Source organism: Carassius carassius, chromosome 13 (genome assembly GCF_963082965.1).
Source record: "Carassius carassius chromosome 13, fCarCar2.1, whole genome shotgun sequence".
NCBI lineage: Eukaryota > Metazoa > Chordata > Actinopteri > Cypriniformes > Cyprinidae > Carassius > Carassius carassius.
In genome coordinates this window covers 14,470,541-14,483,528 of record NC_081767.1, presented here as the reverse complement: position 1 = coordinate 14,483,528, position 12,988 = coordinate 14,470,541, and the positions used below count along the sequence as shown (strand labels likewise).

General features: G+C 37.3%; 1 protein-coding gene across 5 annotated transcripts in view; it reads left to right on the top strand.

The window, feature by feature from the left end:
- The window catches only part of mvda (mevalonate (diphospho) decarboxylase a), a 72,903-nt gene extending 63,657 nt beyond the window's left edge, over window positions 1-9,246 (top strand). For all 5 annotated transcript variants that reach the window (XM_059564788.1, XM_059564789.1, XM_059564790.1 and 2 more), the window contains 3 exons: window positions 5,923-6,038; window positions 6,151-6,259; window positions 9,081-9,246. In XM_059564788.1, coding sequence (XP_059420771.1) covers window positions 5,923-6,038; window positions 6,151-6,259; window positions 9,081-9,170 — 315 coding nt within the window. In that variant the 3' untranslated portion in view covers window positions 9,171-9,246. The remainder of the gene's footprint in view (window positions 1-5,922; window positions 6,039-6,150; window positions 6,260-9,080) is intronic.
- Window positions 9,247-12,988: the final 3,742 nt, after the last annotated feature.

The following is a 12,988-nucleotide window of genomic DNA, read 5'->3' as shown; positions in this document are numbered from 1 at the left end:
TGGACATTCCTGACCTTGCACGCTCGGGTTCTTCCGGTTTGATACGACGGCCTCTATCAGACGCCATCATCATGCCACCTGCAGGGAGCTAGCTCTCTCTTAAGCAGTGTAGCGTTAAGGGTTTGACGGCTTAGGCTCTCTCACTTATCCCCTGGACCCCAAGGTGTTCAAGATAAGTTTTTTGTCGTTCCCTACCATGGCACAGCATGGTTGAATTCATTCCCCATACGCAGTATGAGTGAAGTATTGAAAGGGAACGTACTCAGCTATTCAGTCTTGCCCACTTCCATGTACCAAAAAGCAGATGTGATCTTTTTTTAGGTCTAGCTGGCTGGTATCGGAGGTTTATACCTCATTTTGCCACTAGGCTCCATTAACAGATCTGACCCGGAAGTCAAGTCCAAATCAGATTCAGTGGACTGAACGGGACAGGCTAGCTTTCCAGGATGTTAGGAATGCTTTACTGACTAATCCTGTTCTTTGTAGTCCTGATTTTGAGAAAATGTTTGTGCTTCAGACAGATGCTTCTGAAGTAGGATTGGGAGCGGTTTTGAAACGAGCAGGGAGGAGAGTTACATCCTGTGGCTTAATTGAGTCGGAAACTGTATCCTCAGGAAACAAGGTACTCCGTTATTAAGAAGGAGTGTTTGGCACTGAAATGGGCCCTTGATTCTTTCAAATACTATATTTTGGGACGAGACTTTTTAGTTGAAACGGATCATCGAGCACTGCAATGGATGGATAAAATGAAAGATACCAATGCTCGTGTAACTCGTTGGAGTTTGTCAATGCAATCCCTCCATTTCACTGTAAGACATCGGCCAGGGTCGGAAAATGTGACCGCTGATTTTCTCTCTCGCTTACCTTGCGAGAGCTTGGGGAAGGGGGAAGATGTCATAAGTCATCTTTAATCTTTGGGCTATGCCCTGTGTTTTTGTTTGGTTTATGTTTGTTTGGTTTATATTATTGATATGAATGTTTGTTTTTGGCTTTATTTTTCTGGTCTAAGGTGCACATTAGCTCAAGAAAAAGAGACGCCAAAAAGGGTTATTTTTGTAGTTATTTATTCAAAGTTTCAGTTTTATTTCCTTGCCTTTTTTCCTCTGGGGGATGAGGGTTTAAGAGGAAGTGCGGCCTTTTTGTTTTCTATTTTATACAATCAAATGGAATTCTGGGTAATGTAGGCATAGTCTACTGGCTAGTCAAAGCAGGGGGGTCAACGTTTATTGTTTATTTTGAATGTGTGTATATGTAAATGTATTGTTCAGTTTTTGAATGTATTTTTGTAATGTTAATCTTATGTTGTTTTGAACTTTATATTCAATTGAGTTTATGTGGCTGTTTATGTGTGTGTATATGATTTTTCTTTTTGTGGGTTTTCCTATAATTTGGGATGGTTTGGATCCTTGAGTTTAAAAAGGGCATGCTTGGCCTCTCAGGGTTGAGTGTTGGTTGGGGCCTCCATGAGGAGGGTCAACTTTAATATCTCCAGTGTCAGATGTGAGTCAATAAACTTTTTTTGACTGCAAGCAAGCGTCTCCCTGCCTTTGTTCTGGTCATGTCCCCACAGGAGCATACAGGTTAACCAGTGTAATAGGAACTAAATTTATTTCACCACAGAGAAATATATATCTTCCATTTTTATCAGATATAGTCTGTTTATGTATGAATGGTACTTGCTTCTTTACTATAATCGTGACTCCCTTTGATTTAGTAGAGAAGATTGACTGATCTCCTTGAGCTGCCCATCTAGGATTAAGAAGTTCCTTTCGTGTGTTTAATATGAGTCTTCTGTAGAAATAAAATTTCAGCATGCAATTTATTAATATGAGTATACACCTCAAGTCTTTTCACTGGAAGATTCATGCCTCTCACATTCCAACTCAGAAGTCTTACTATGCCTTCTCTGTGTGTTTGACCTATTCTATTCATAACTATAAATTCATATCTTTATATAAAAATTATTATATTTTTTCTGACATCCAACAAAAGTTTAATTTTACCAGGCCTTTCAACCGAACCATAACCCCCTTTCCAAGAACAAGGATCAGAGCAAGAAAAAACAGAAAAACCCTTATTCCCACCCACATTCAAACAGAAGAGAGAGAAAATGCCTCCTGTTGGATCTACTTGTGGCATGAACTGCTGCAAACTTCTGCAAAGGATTGTGGTTCTTGAAACAAAGTTACTTGCTGGACTTCCAAAACATATGGAACACTCAGCAGTCGTAATGGACCCCCCCAGCATACAGCTGGTGAGTCCCATGAATCTTCTGAATCTCAACAGTTTATACCAAGTGTAGAGGAACAATCCGAAACTGATAGCCACACTAATCGATGGGCACAAACAGGGAGCGAGACCCAAAGGAACACGAGACATCAGATTGTCATGGGTTTCTCGTATTGCTGCCATAGCTTCCTCTGCCCCAGATTTGACTATGAGAGGCTTGTAAATACTGGTTTTCTACCACCCCCTATACATCTTCAGAACAGATTTGAACCATTAATGAATGCGGGTGAGGAATCCTCAAATGTGATAAAACATGGATCGGATCAGCCTCCTTAAGAAGGACTTCAGTGAACTCTTTGAAACAATTCAAAGACTCAAAGTTCAGTCGTTCATCAGTGGACCACTCCAAGCAAGGGGAACAAATATGTTTTCACGGATGCTTGGGCTGAACACATGGCTACAAAGATCTTGCAGTATAAAAGGTGTGAATTTTATCGACAACTTCAATCTTTTCTGGGGCCATAGACAACTGTTTAAACCGGATGGCCTCCACCCAAACAAACTTGGTGCTAGAGTGCTTAAGGACAATATCTACTTCTCCCTCCATCATCCTTCAGCAGTCTGTGTCAATACATTCCACACGCACACCGGGTCCGTGTCATCATGTGGGTGGCATGTCCAACAAGGACACTGATAACACCATGCAGCCACAACAATCACTGCTGATGGACACTATCACACCTCTTTAATGTTATTTTTAGTGATCTCCGGCTGGCGAAGTCGAACATCATTAGCGCCGGCATGAATAACAATTTTACTGAATTTACGTTTAGCATTAGCCAGCACTTTTAAATTTGCCAAGATGTCAGGTGCTCTGGCTCCTGGTAAACATTTGACTATGGTGGCTGGTGTCTCTATATTCACGTTCCATACAATAGAATCACCAATAACTAGAGCACTTTCATCAGGTTTCTCAGTGGGTGCATCACTGAATGGGGATAACCTGTTTAATGTTTTGATCGGAATAGAAGAGCGGTGTTTTGACCCACGACTATGCTGCGTCACTGTCACCCAGTTGCCCTGCTGCAGGGGCTTTGTTGCCCGAACCGAACAATGTACAGGAATCCCTGAGCTAGACGTATCCAAAGCCATATCTAGAGCCCTAATATTCTTACTGTCCTCAATTAAAGTTTCGAAGCGTGTCTCTAATTCTGAAATCTTCTCTGTCAGCCTAACTATTTCCCTGCATTTATCACATGTGAATCCCTCATTGCTGACAGATATAGATAAACTGTACATGTGGCAAGAGGTGCAAATAACAATAGCAGGAGAAGCCATTACTCACAGTCCTTGATGAAATATTCTTACCCTTACCACAGTTGTTTGATGAACTTGTGAAAAACTGGAGCGAGAGAGAGGAGAGGAGAGGAGAGGAGAAAAGAAAACAGCGATAGGTATGAATGAAAACGTTAATGACAAGCTAATAAATAAAAGTGAACGATCAAAATTAATCTGATAAGATTGATCGATAATATCAGAAATGTGGTGGAAATTAAGTTATATTTTATCACTTTAAACAACAGAGTGATAGTAAGATAAAGATTCTAGAGAAAAAACAGCTACACGGAGCTACGATCAGCAGCAGCAAGGCCAGCAGCCAGGAAGCAGAGAAAACACTGTCCAACACCCGCAGTCAGGGAGACAGACACCCAGAGCATTAATAAGTAACACAATCCACCATAAAACGTGCAAGAAGAAGTAAATAAGGAACTGCTTGAAATGAGCTAGTGGTTTGCTGGACACTATACACTACTTCCGCATTTGTCCACGACACTGTTGTCATGTGGTTTCTACGTCAGTAAAGGCGGTAAAAAAGGGTAACTAACGTCATTGACAGGTGACTGCACTGCCCCGTGTCACTGTTTAGAATGGTAATTTTCTCATGATTTACAAGTAGTTGAAAACATTAGAGATATTGTTAGTAATCAGCTCGACAAAATATATAACACTAGCCTAGTGGTTTTTGGATATTTTACTGCAAATATCAAATTGTACCTTTAACGTTATGTTGTATAAATAACGAAGTGTATTCTATGTGAAATTATGAGTTGAATCCCATTGATTAAAAACTTGCTATCAAATGCTTCACTCTAATGGTCATCTTCAGCGCACGCAGCTCAAAACAGAAATGCAGAACATTAACTGCTAACGTTTTAGGCTAACGTTATAATGAGAGCACTATAATTGTCATAGTTTCGTTGACGTTAAGTGTTAGCTATCTGTTAATCAAAATATAAAACATTATTTACCGTTTATAACTGCAAGGTGTTCGTTACAAATTTTCCCTGTGTTAACATCGGTAATGATGTAAGTCGAATGTCTGACTTGACTCTTGTTAATGTATTTTGCCCCGCCCACCAAACATATGATTCGACTATCAGTCGAATATCGGCAAGATTCTAAAATTCCGATTATGAAAATCCTTAGTCGGGGAAACCCCTAGTTCTTAGCAATTCATTTTTCATCAAAAATGAAGTTTTGATATATTTAGTGTAGGACATTTGCAAAATTTCTTCATGGAACATGATCTTTACTTAATATCCTAAGGATTTTTGGCATTAATGAAAAATCAATAATTTTGACTCCATACAATGTATTTTTTGGCTACAAATATACCCCAGTGACTTAAGACTGGTTTTGTTGATTTTCAATTCATTGAATTCCAGCAACAGGAAATGGTCCCACTTTATATAAAGTGGCCTTAACTGACATGTACTTACATAAAAAAAAAAAAAGTACAATTGTACTATGTGGGAAACAGGTAAGGTTAGGGACAAGTTTGGTGGTATGGGCAGGTTTAAGGGTGGGTTAAGGTGTAAGGCAGGGATAGGCAACTCCGGTCCTGGAGGGCCACTATCCTGCAGAGTTTAGCTTCAGGCCTCATAAAAACTCAACTCTAGTAATCCCAAAAACACTGATTACCTTGTTCAGGTGTGTTTAATTTGGGTTGGAGCTAAACTCTGCAGGACAGTGGCCCTCCAGGACTGAAGTTGCCTATCCCTGGTGCAAGGGATGGGTCAACAGTATTATTAGAAATGTAATTATGAAATTAATTACAGATGTAATTACATGCTTGTATTTTTTAAATATAAGTACAATATAAAAGCATGTATGTTCCCATGACAATACAGCATGATTATTATTATTTTGTTTTGTTTTATTATCATTTTTATTTTATTTTTTATGCTGATGTCCATCAGCAAAGTCCCTACTCCAAGGGGATAGGGATGATCACTTCCATTTGGAATTTGCCCTGTGAACCGTTCAGTACCAATATCTGTACCGTCACACCCCTAGTACCAACCACCATTTACGCTTAGGTCATCAGGCAGTCCTTATTGCCAAGCCCTGCATATATTTTGTACACATTTCATTTTGCTTTGGCAAGTATTTAATTGTTTTACCCAAAGAAAAATTATGGCTTATGCAGCAGACATTAATAAATAAATCGGTGTCTTTATGCAATTAATAATTCAAATTGATTAAAATTTGTTGATTAATATTGGCAGCTGATACATCGTTGCATCTGTATTGAATACTAAGTCTATTCTGTCTCTTTCTTAAATCGTATAGCATACTATTATGCTTTGATGTAAATGGATTGATGTATTTGCACCATTTGAATTGTTTCAGGTGGCATACACCTTTGATGCTGGTCCTAACGCTGTTATTTACACCTTGCAAGACCACTTGCCAGAGTTTGTACAGGTGGTCCGTCATTTCTTTCCCCCAGAAGTCAATGGAGAGGAGTAAGTTAGAAATCAGGCCTGCTGTTAGTTTTAATTTAAAAACTAATTTTGCAGCTCTCACAGAGCACAGGCACGTCATGTTATGATCCTAACTCTAAATTTTAATTTGCAGGTTTGTCAAAGGTCTTCCTGTTTGTTCAGCTGACCTTTCTGAGGAGTTAAAGAGAGACATTAATATGGAGCCCACACCCAAGGCTATACGCTATATAATCAGCACCAAGGTAATTGTCTGAAAATGGCTGCTATGTGTATTTCATTAACTGTAAAGCACATTCATATGTCATCATCTTGTTCTGTATTGTATACCCTATTTTCAGTGTTGGGAGTGACGCGCTTCAAAAGTAACGATACTACAGAAATGTATTTCTCCCCCTTTATATTAAGTGGCCTTAACTACTATGTACTTACATTTAAATTAATAATTTGGTACAATGCACTTAATGTGTACATACATGTTTTTATATTGTACTTATATTTAAAAAATACAAGCATGTAATTACATCTGTCATTAATTTCATAATTACATTTATAATAACACTGTTGACCCATCCCTTACACCTTAACCCACCCTTAAACCTGCCCATACCACCAAACTTGTCCCTAACCTTACCTGTTTCCCACCTCAATAAGCAGCAAAAGTGTTTATCAATACAATATGAACACAATAAGTACAATTTTTTTTTTTTTATGTAAGTAAATGTCAGTTAAGGCCACTTTATATAAAGTGGGACCATTTCCTGTTGCTGGAATTCGATGAATTGAAATTTGAAATGACTGCAGAGACGGATTCTACATTTGTTAGACAGACACACTCCCATTACTTTCAGTTCATCAGAGAAAAAGACAAAAAAGCATAGTCAATGCAATATATGTGTGACACAACTCTCAACATCAAGAAATAGCACGAGTAACTGAATAAACACCTGGACTGCCACTAACACTAAGCTAATGGAGAGACCTGCAGGGTCGGAGAAGAAAGAGAAAGCAGTGGAAAAGTGCGAACAAGCAACAGAAATTAAGTTAAACTAAAAATAACAATCTGTTTTTTATTAAATCAGTCTATTGGGAGTGTAATGGTACACAAACATGATGGTTCGGTACTTACCTCGGTTTTGATGTCACGGTTCGGTACAGTTTCGTTACAGCAGAAAAAATAATAATAATTAAACACTGGTTTACTGAACAAAGTGCTCTTTTTTAATATAAATTCAGTTATAATTCTAATTTTCTTAAGGATTAAATTCTACCTCGGTTTATATGCTCTAAACTACAGTGAGCCCTTTTACATTAGACCTACTATAAGGTTACAGTTAACAACAGAGCCCAAACTTAAATTTAATTAATATTTATTTTTAAATAACAAGTAACTCTCAATTGAAAAAATATATATGCACATAATGCAGTTTTTAAATTAACTTCAAAATCATAAAAATTCTATTTGTTATTGAAATAGACAGTATATTAGGGCTGCACGGTAAATCTCCATCACGTGCATGCTTTCACATGGAGCAGCATTTACTACACAGAGCCATTTTTCCCTGACAAGCTGCACAAAGCCACACCCAAAAATTTTATGTTCATCTATTTACCCCCAGGGCACCTAAGATGTAGGTGACTTTGTTTCTTCATTAGAACACAAACAAAGATTTTTAACACAAACCATTGAGTCTGTCAGTCTTATAATGGAGGTTAATGGAAATCCATGACTAAAACATACAGTAAAACAATAAAAACATGCACAAACAAAACCAAATTCAACCCTGCAGCTTGTGATGATACATTTATGTACAAAGACACAAAACGATCTGTCTGTGCAAGAAACTGAACAGTATTTGTATCGGTTTATACTGATTGAGCGATTACCTGAGGCATACATGTTTATTTTGCATTAAAGCTAGTAGTAAAGTGGAAGACATGATCGCGCTGCCATTTGAACTGAGGCATTTATACAGCAATCTGTCACCACATCAAAAAGTGCCAAAATGGCATTTATTGTTTGAACATTTTTGGTATGAATGCATGTACAATGAATATATTTGACTTAATTAACCGATTAACAAAATGAAAAAAAGACATCTTTTTTTATTTAAAAAAAAAAAATTGCTGTTCGATCTCGCCATCCAGCGCCTCACAAACACACATGCAATATTGCAGTCTGTTCATTATCAGAATAAAACAATCAACCAAACATATAGCTATAGGCTGCTGGTTAATTTAATAGTCTGCGGTACAATCCGTGCCATTCATCTGTTACAGATTTTGTTCTTTGTTCTTTTTCGTGTGAGAATAATAGGATTTTCTTTTTTTTCATGTGAAGAGGATGTTTTTTTTTTTTTTGGAAAGCATGTTAAGTACAAAGCCTGGTTTACATAATATATAATAGTTTGGCATTCAAATTATTCGAATATGGAAACATTTAATTGGATTCGTGCTGAATGAGAAAGGTAGGCTGCGTGAGAACTGCGCCATTTGCTTAAATTTGTTTTGGCTGGCTTAGCAACTTATATTTTTCATTTTTGTTTTGCTCTGAATACTGTTTCAAAATAGCCTATAGGCTAGCTATTGTGTTTATTATTTGTACATTATAATATTCTGTTTTATTTACCAGTATTATTTCTGAATTTAATAACGCAGTTTGTGCTTATCTGTGTTTAACCTAAACTACAACATAACTTTAATGTAGACCTACATACCGGTATCTAAATATTCTTTTATATTTTTATGCTATAGTAGACCTACTGTACCACATCATCCTCCACTGTATGTATACTCAGCAGTAATAAACTACATTTTAGAATTTTAGAATGCCTAGTCAAATTCTGTGTAAATTTTGTGAAAGTAAAGTAGTGTAACGCATTACAATTCAGAGACAGTAATATTGTAATATAACTCATTACTTTCAAAAGACCGTAACTAGTAATATATAGAATGTATTTCATTTTGGAAGAAACTTGCCCAATGCTGACTATTTTGAATTCTGTGTCAGGAAAGAAAGTTTTATGTACAACCTGTTTACCATAATTGCTGCATTATGTATTTTAGGCTGGTCCTGGGCCATGTGTGGTGAAGGATCCAAACCATCATTTGTTAGGAGCTGATGGGCTGCCCAAGAAGAGTGCAATTTCAGATTAACCTAAAGATTCTTACAGAAAAGTAAAAATTGGTTTTGCATCAATAAAGATACTTTGTGAATATGTTTCAATATAAATTGTTGTGTAAAGTGTGAATTTACTCTTATTAAAATAATGATGACATATTTATTTATTTATTTTGTCTGATCTGCATAAAGAGGTTTTATTTATTAATTAAATTAATTTTAAAGAATGGGGGACATTTACAAAACTTTATATTTAAGTTTAAAATGTTTATGATCCACAAAAACAGCATATTGTCATCAGAAACCACTAGCATTAGCTTGTGATCTTTGTAGTTTAGGTTGGAGATCATTTTACTTTAAAAAAAAATTATAAAATATTTTAAAGTAAACTTTTAATGAAGTAATAAAGACTTGAAGAAAGCTTGCTGAATATTAATTGGCATATTAAAAAGAATATTAACATTGATGCAGCAATTGTAACAAAATAATCATACTCATTTTCACAAATACTAAGATAAAAAAAATATAATGTTAAATAAAAAAATACTGAAATGTTTTAATAGGTAATGGCATTGGTTGTTGATGTCATGTTTGACTTGAAATGTGCTGCGTTGGTCAGTTAAGCAACAACATCACAGCTTATCTCAGTCCTCCCAAAGATGTGTTGATTCCTCATGTTATGACCTGCTACTTCAGAGATTAAGAATTATGCACACAACAGACACGCCACAGGAGATTTGTGAATGGCAGTGAAGTGACGCTACTGATGCTGGTAGGTCTCATAACCGTAACATAGCGAATGTTACAAGCCTAGATTACATCTATAATTGTTACTCTTGATCATGTGTGCCTTGATAATCTACCACATAATAGCCTTAACACCAATGAATTTGTTGTTGTCCAGTGGACACCACAGAAATGAATAAATACCGTAAACTGAATCCTATTGCAAATTAGCTCAAAAGGGAAATGTATAAAAATAATTCAAATTAATTATAATTACAATTATTTACCTTAGCTGCCAGTAGTAACAGGCAGAATTAATATTACAATCATTAATCTGTTCGTCCAGTGAACATTCAGTGTAATTTCATATCTCTAAAAAAGGATATTTTTGTGGCCATTGAAAACTACTTTCTTGCAGTACTAATGCATTAGAGCATGTGGCTATAGATCAGATCATAAAAGGGACATTATTCACAAGCGATGATGGATCCAGAAACTCATGTAGTTTGTGCACAGAAGTTTTATTAACTAAACACTTCAAAAACAAATCAAAAACAGAAAAGAGAAAAAAAAACTTAGCTGAATTGGTACATTCATGCTAAACAAAGGTAAATTAATGAAGATAAAATCAAAGAGAAGGTGATAGCATAAACATGAAGTGAAACCAAGAGTGAGAAGGAGGAGAAAGAGAGAGAGGGGTCTAAGTGTCAGTGAGATGGTGACTGCTTGCAGTTGAGGTAAAGGGCTTAGCTTTGGCTACAAGCAGTTCTTTGTTTACACAAAGGTCTGTGAAGTGCATAGACAGTAAAAGAAATGGACACAGCGACCCCATTGGATTCAACAGAGACAAGTCAAGCTCAAACTGAGCTTGATGATGTAGAGGTCACGTGAGCAACCTGTCTGACAATTGTAAGTCTTCGCTGTGCCAAGAGAAATCTGAATGTCAATGTCACCTTTATTTATATAGCGCTTTAAACAAAATACATTGCGTCAAAGCAACTGAACAACATTCATTAGGAAAACAGTGTCAATAATGCAAAAATGATAGTTAAAGGCAGTTCATCATTGGATTCAGTTATGTCATCTCTGTTCAGTTAAATAGTGTCTGTGCATTTATTTGCAATCAAGTCAATGATATCGCTGTAGATGAAGTGTCCCCAACTAAGCAAGCCAGAGGCGACAGCGGCAAGGAACCGAAACTCCATCGGTGACAGAATGGAGAAAAAAACCTTGGGAGAAACCAGGCTCAGTTGGGGGGCCAGTTCTCCTCTGACCAGACGAAACCAGTAGTTCAATTCCAGGCTGCAGCAAAGTCAGATTGTGCAGAAGAATCATCTGTTTCCTGTGGTCTTGTCCTGGTGCTCCTCTGAGACAAGGTCTTTACAGGGGATCTGTAACTGGGGCTCTAGTTGTCCTGGTCTCCGCTGTCTTTCAGGGATGTAGAGGTCCTTTCTAGGTGCTGATCCACCATCTGGTCTGGATACGTACTGGATCCGGGTGACTGCAGTGACCCTCTGATCTGGACACAGACTGGATCTGGTGGCCACGGTGACCTCGGAACAAGAGAGAAACAGACAAATATTAGCGTAGATGCCATTCTTCTAATGATGTACCAAGTACATAGGGTGTTATGGGAAGTGTTTCCGGTTCCGGTTTACCTAATTAATGCAGCCTAAAAATCCTTTAACGGATTTGGATAATAAAAGCATATTAGTATGTTATGTGTATGCCAGGTTAAAGAGATGGGTCTTTAATCTAGATTTAAAATGCAAGAGCGTGTCTGCCTCCCGAACAATGTTAGGTAGGTTATTCCAGAGTTTGGGCGCCAAATAGGAAAAGGATCTGCCGCTTGCAGTTGATTTTGATATTCTAGGTATTATCAAATTGCCTGAGTTTTGAGAACGTAGCGGACGAAGAGGATTATAATGTAAAAGGAGCTCATTCAAATACTGAGGTGCTAAACCATTCAGGGCTATATAAGTAATAAGCAATATTTTAAAATCTATGCGATGCTTTATAGGGAGCCAGTGCAGTGTTGACAGGACCGGGCTAATATGGTCATACTTCCTGGTTCCAGTAAGAACTCGTGCTGCTGCATTTTGGACTAGCTGTAGTTTGTTTACTAAGCGTGCAGAACAACCACCCAATAAAGCATTACAATAATCTAACCTTGAGGTCATAAATGCATGGATTAACATTTCTGCATTTGACATTGAGAGCATAGGCCGTAATTTAGATATATTTTTGAGATGGAAAAATGCAGTTTTACAAATGCTAGAAACGTGGCTTTCTAAGGAAAGATTGCGATCAAGTAGCACACCTAGGTTCCTAACTGATGACGAAGAATTGACAGAGCAACCATCAAGTCTTAGACAGTGTTCTAGGTTATTACAAGCAGAGTTTTTAGGTCCTATAATTAACACCTCTGTTTTTTCAGAATTTAGCAGTAAGAAATTACTCGTCGTCCAGTTTTTTATATCGACTATGCAATCCATTAGTTTTTCAAATTGGTGTGTTTCACCGGGCTGCGAAGAAATATAGAGCTGAGTATCATCAGCATAACAGTGAAAGCTAACACCATGTTTCCTGATGATATCTCCCAAGGGTAACATATAAAGCGTGAAGAGTAGCGGCCCTAGTACTGAGCCTTGAGGTACTCCATACTGCACTTGTGATCGATAGGATACATCTTCATTCACTGCTACGAACTGATGGCGGTCATATAAGTACGATTTAAACCATGTAATGCACTTCCACTGATGCCAACAAAGTGTTCAAGTCTATGCAAAAGAATGTTGTGGTCAATTGTGTCAAACGCAGCACTAAGATCCAATAAAACTAATAGAGAGATACACCCACGATCAGATGATAAGAGCAGATCATTTGTAACTCTAAGAAGAGCAGTCTCAGTACTATGATACGGTCTAAATCCTGACTGGAAATCCTCACATATACCATTTTTCTCTAAGAAGGAATATAATTGTGTGGATACCACCTTTTCTAGTATCTTGGACAGAAAAGGGAGATTCGAGATTGGTCTATAATTAACTAGTTCTTTGGGGTCAAGTTGTGGTTTTTTGATGAGAGGCTTAATAACAGCCAGTTTGAAGGTTTTGGGGACATGTCC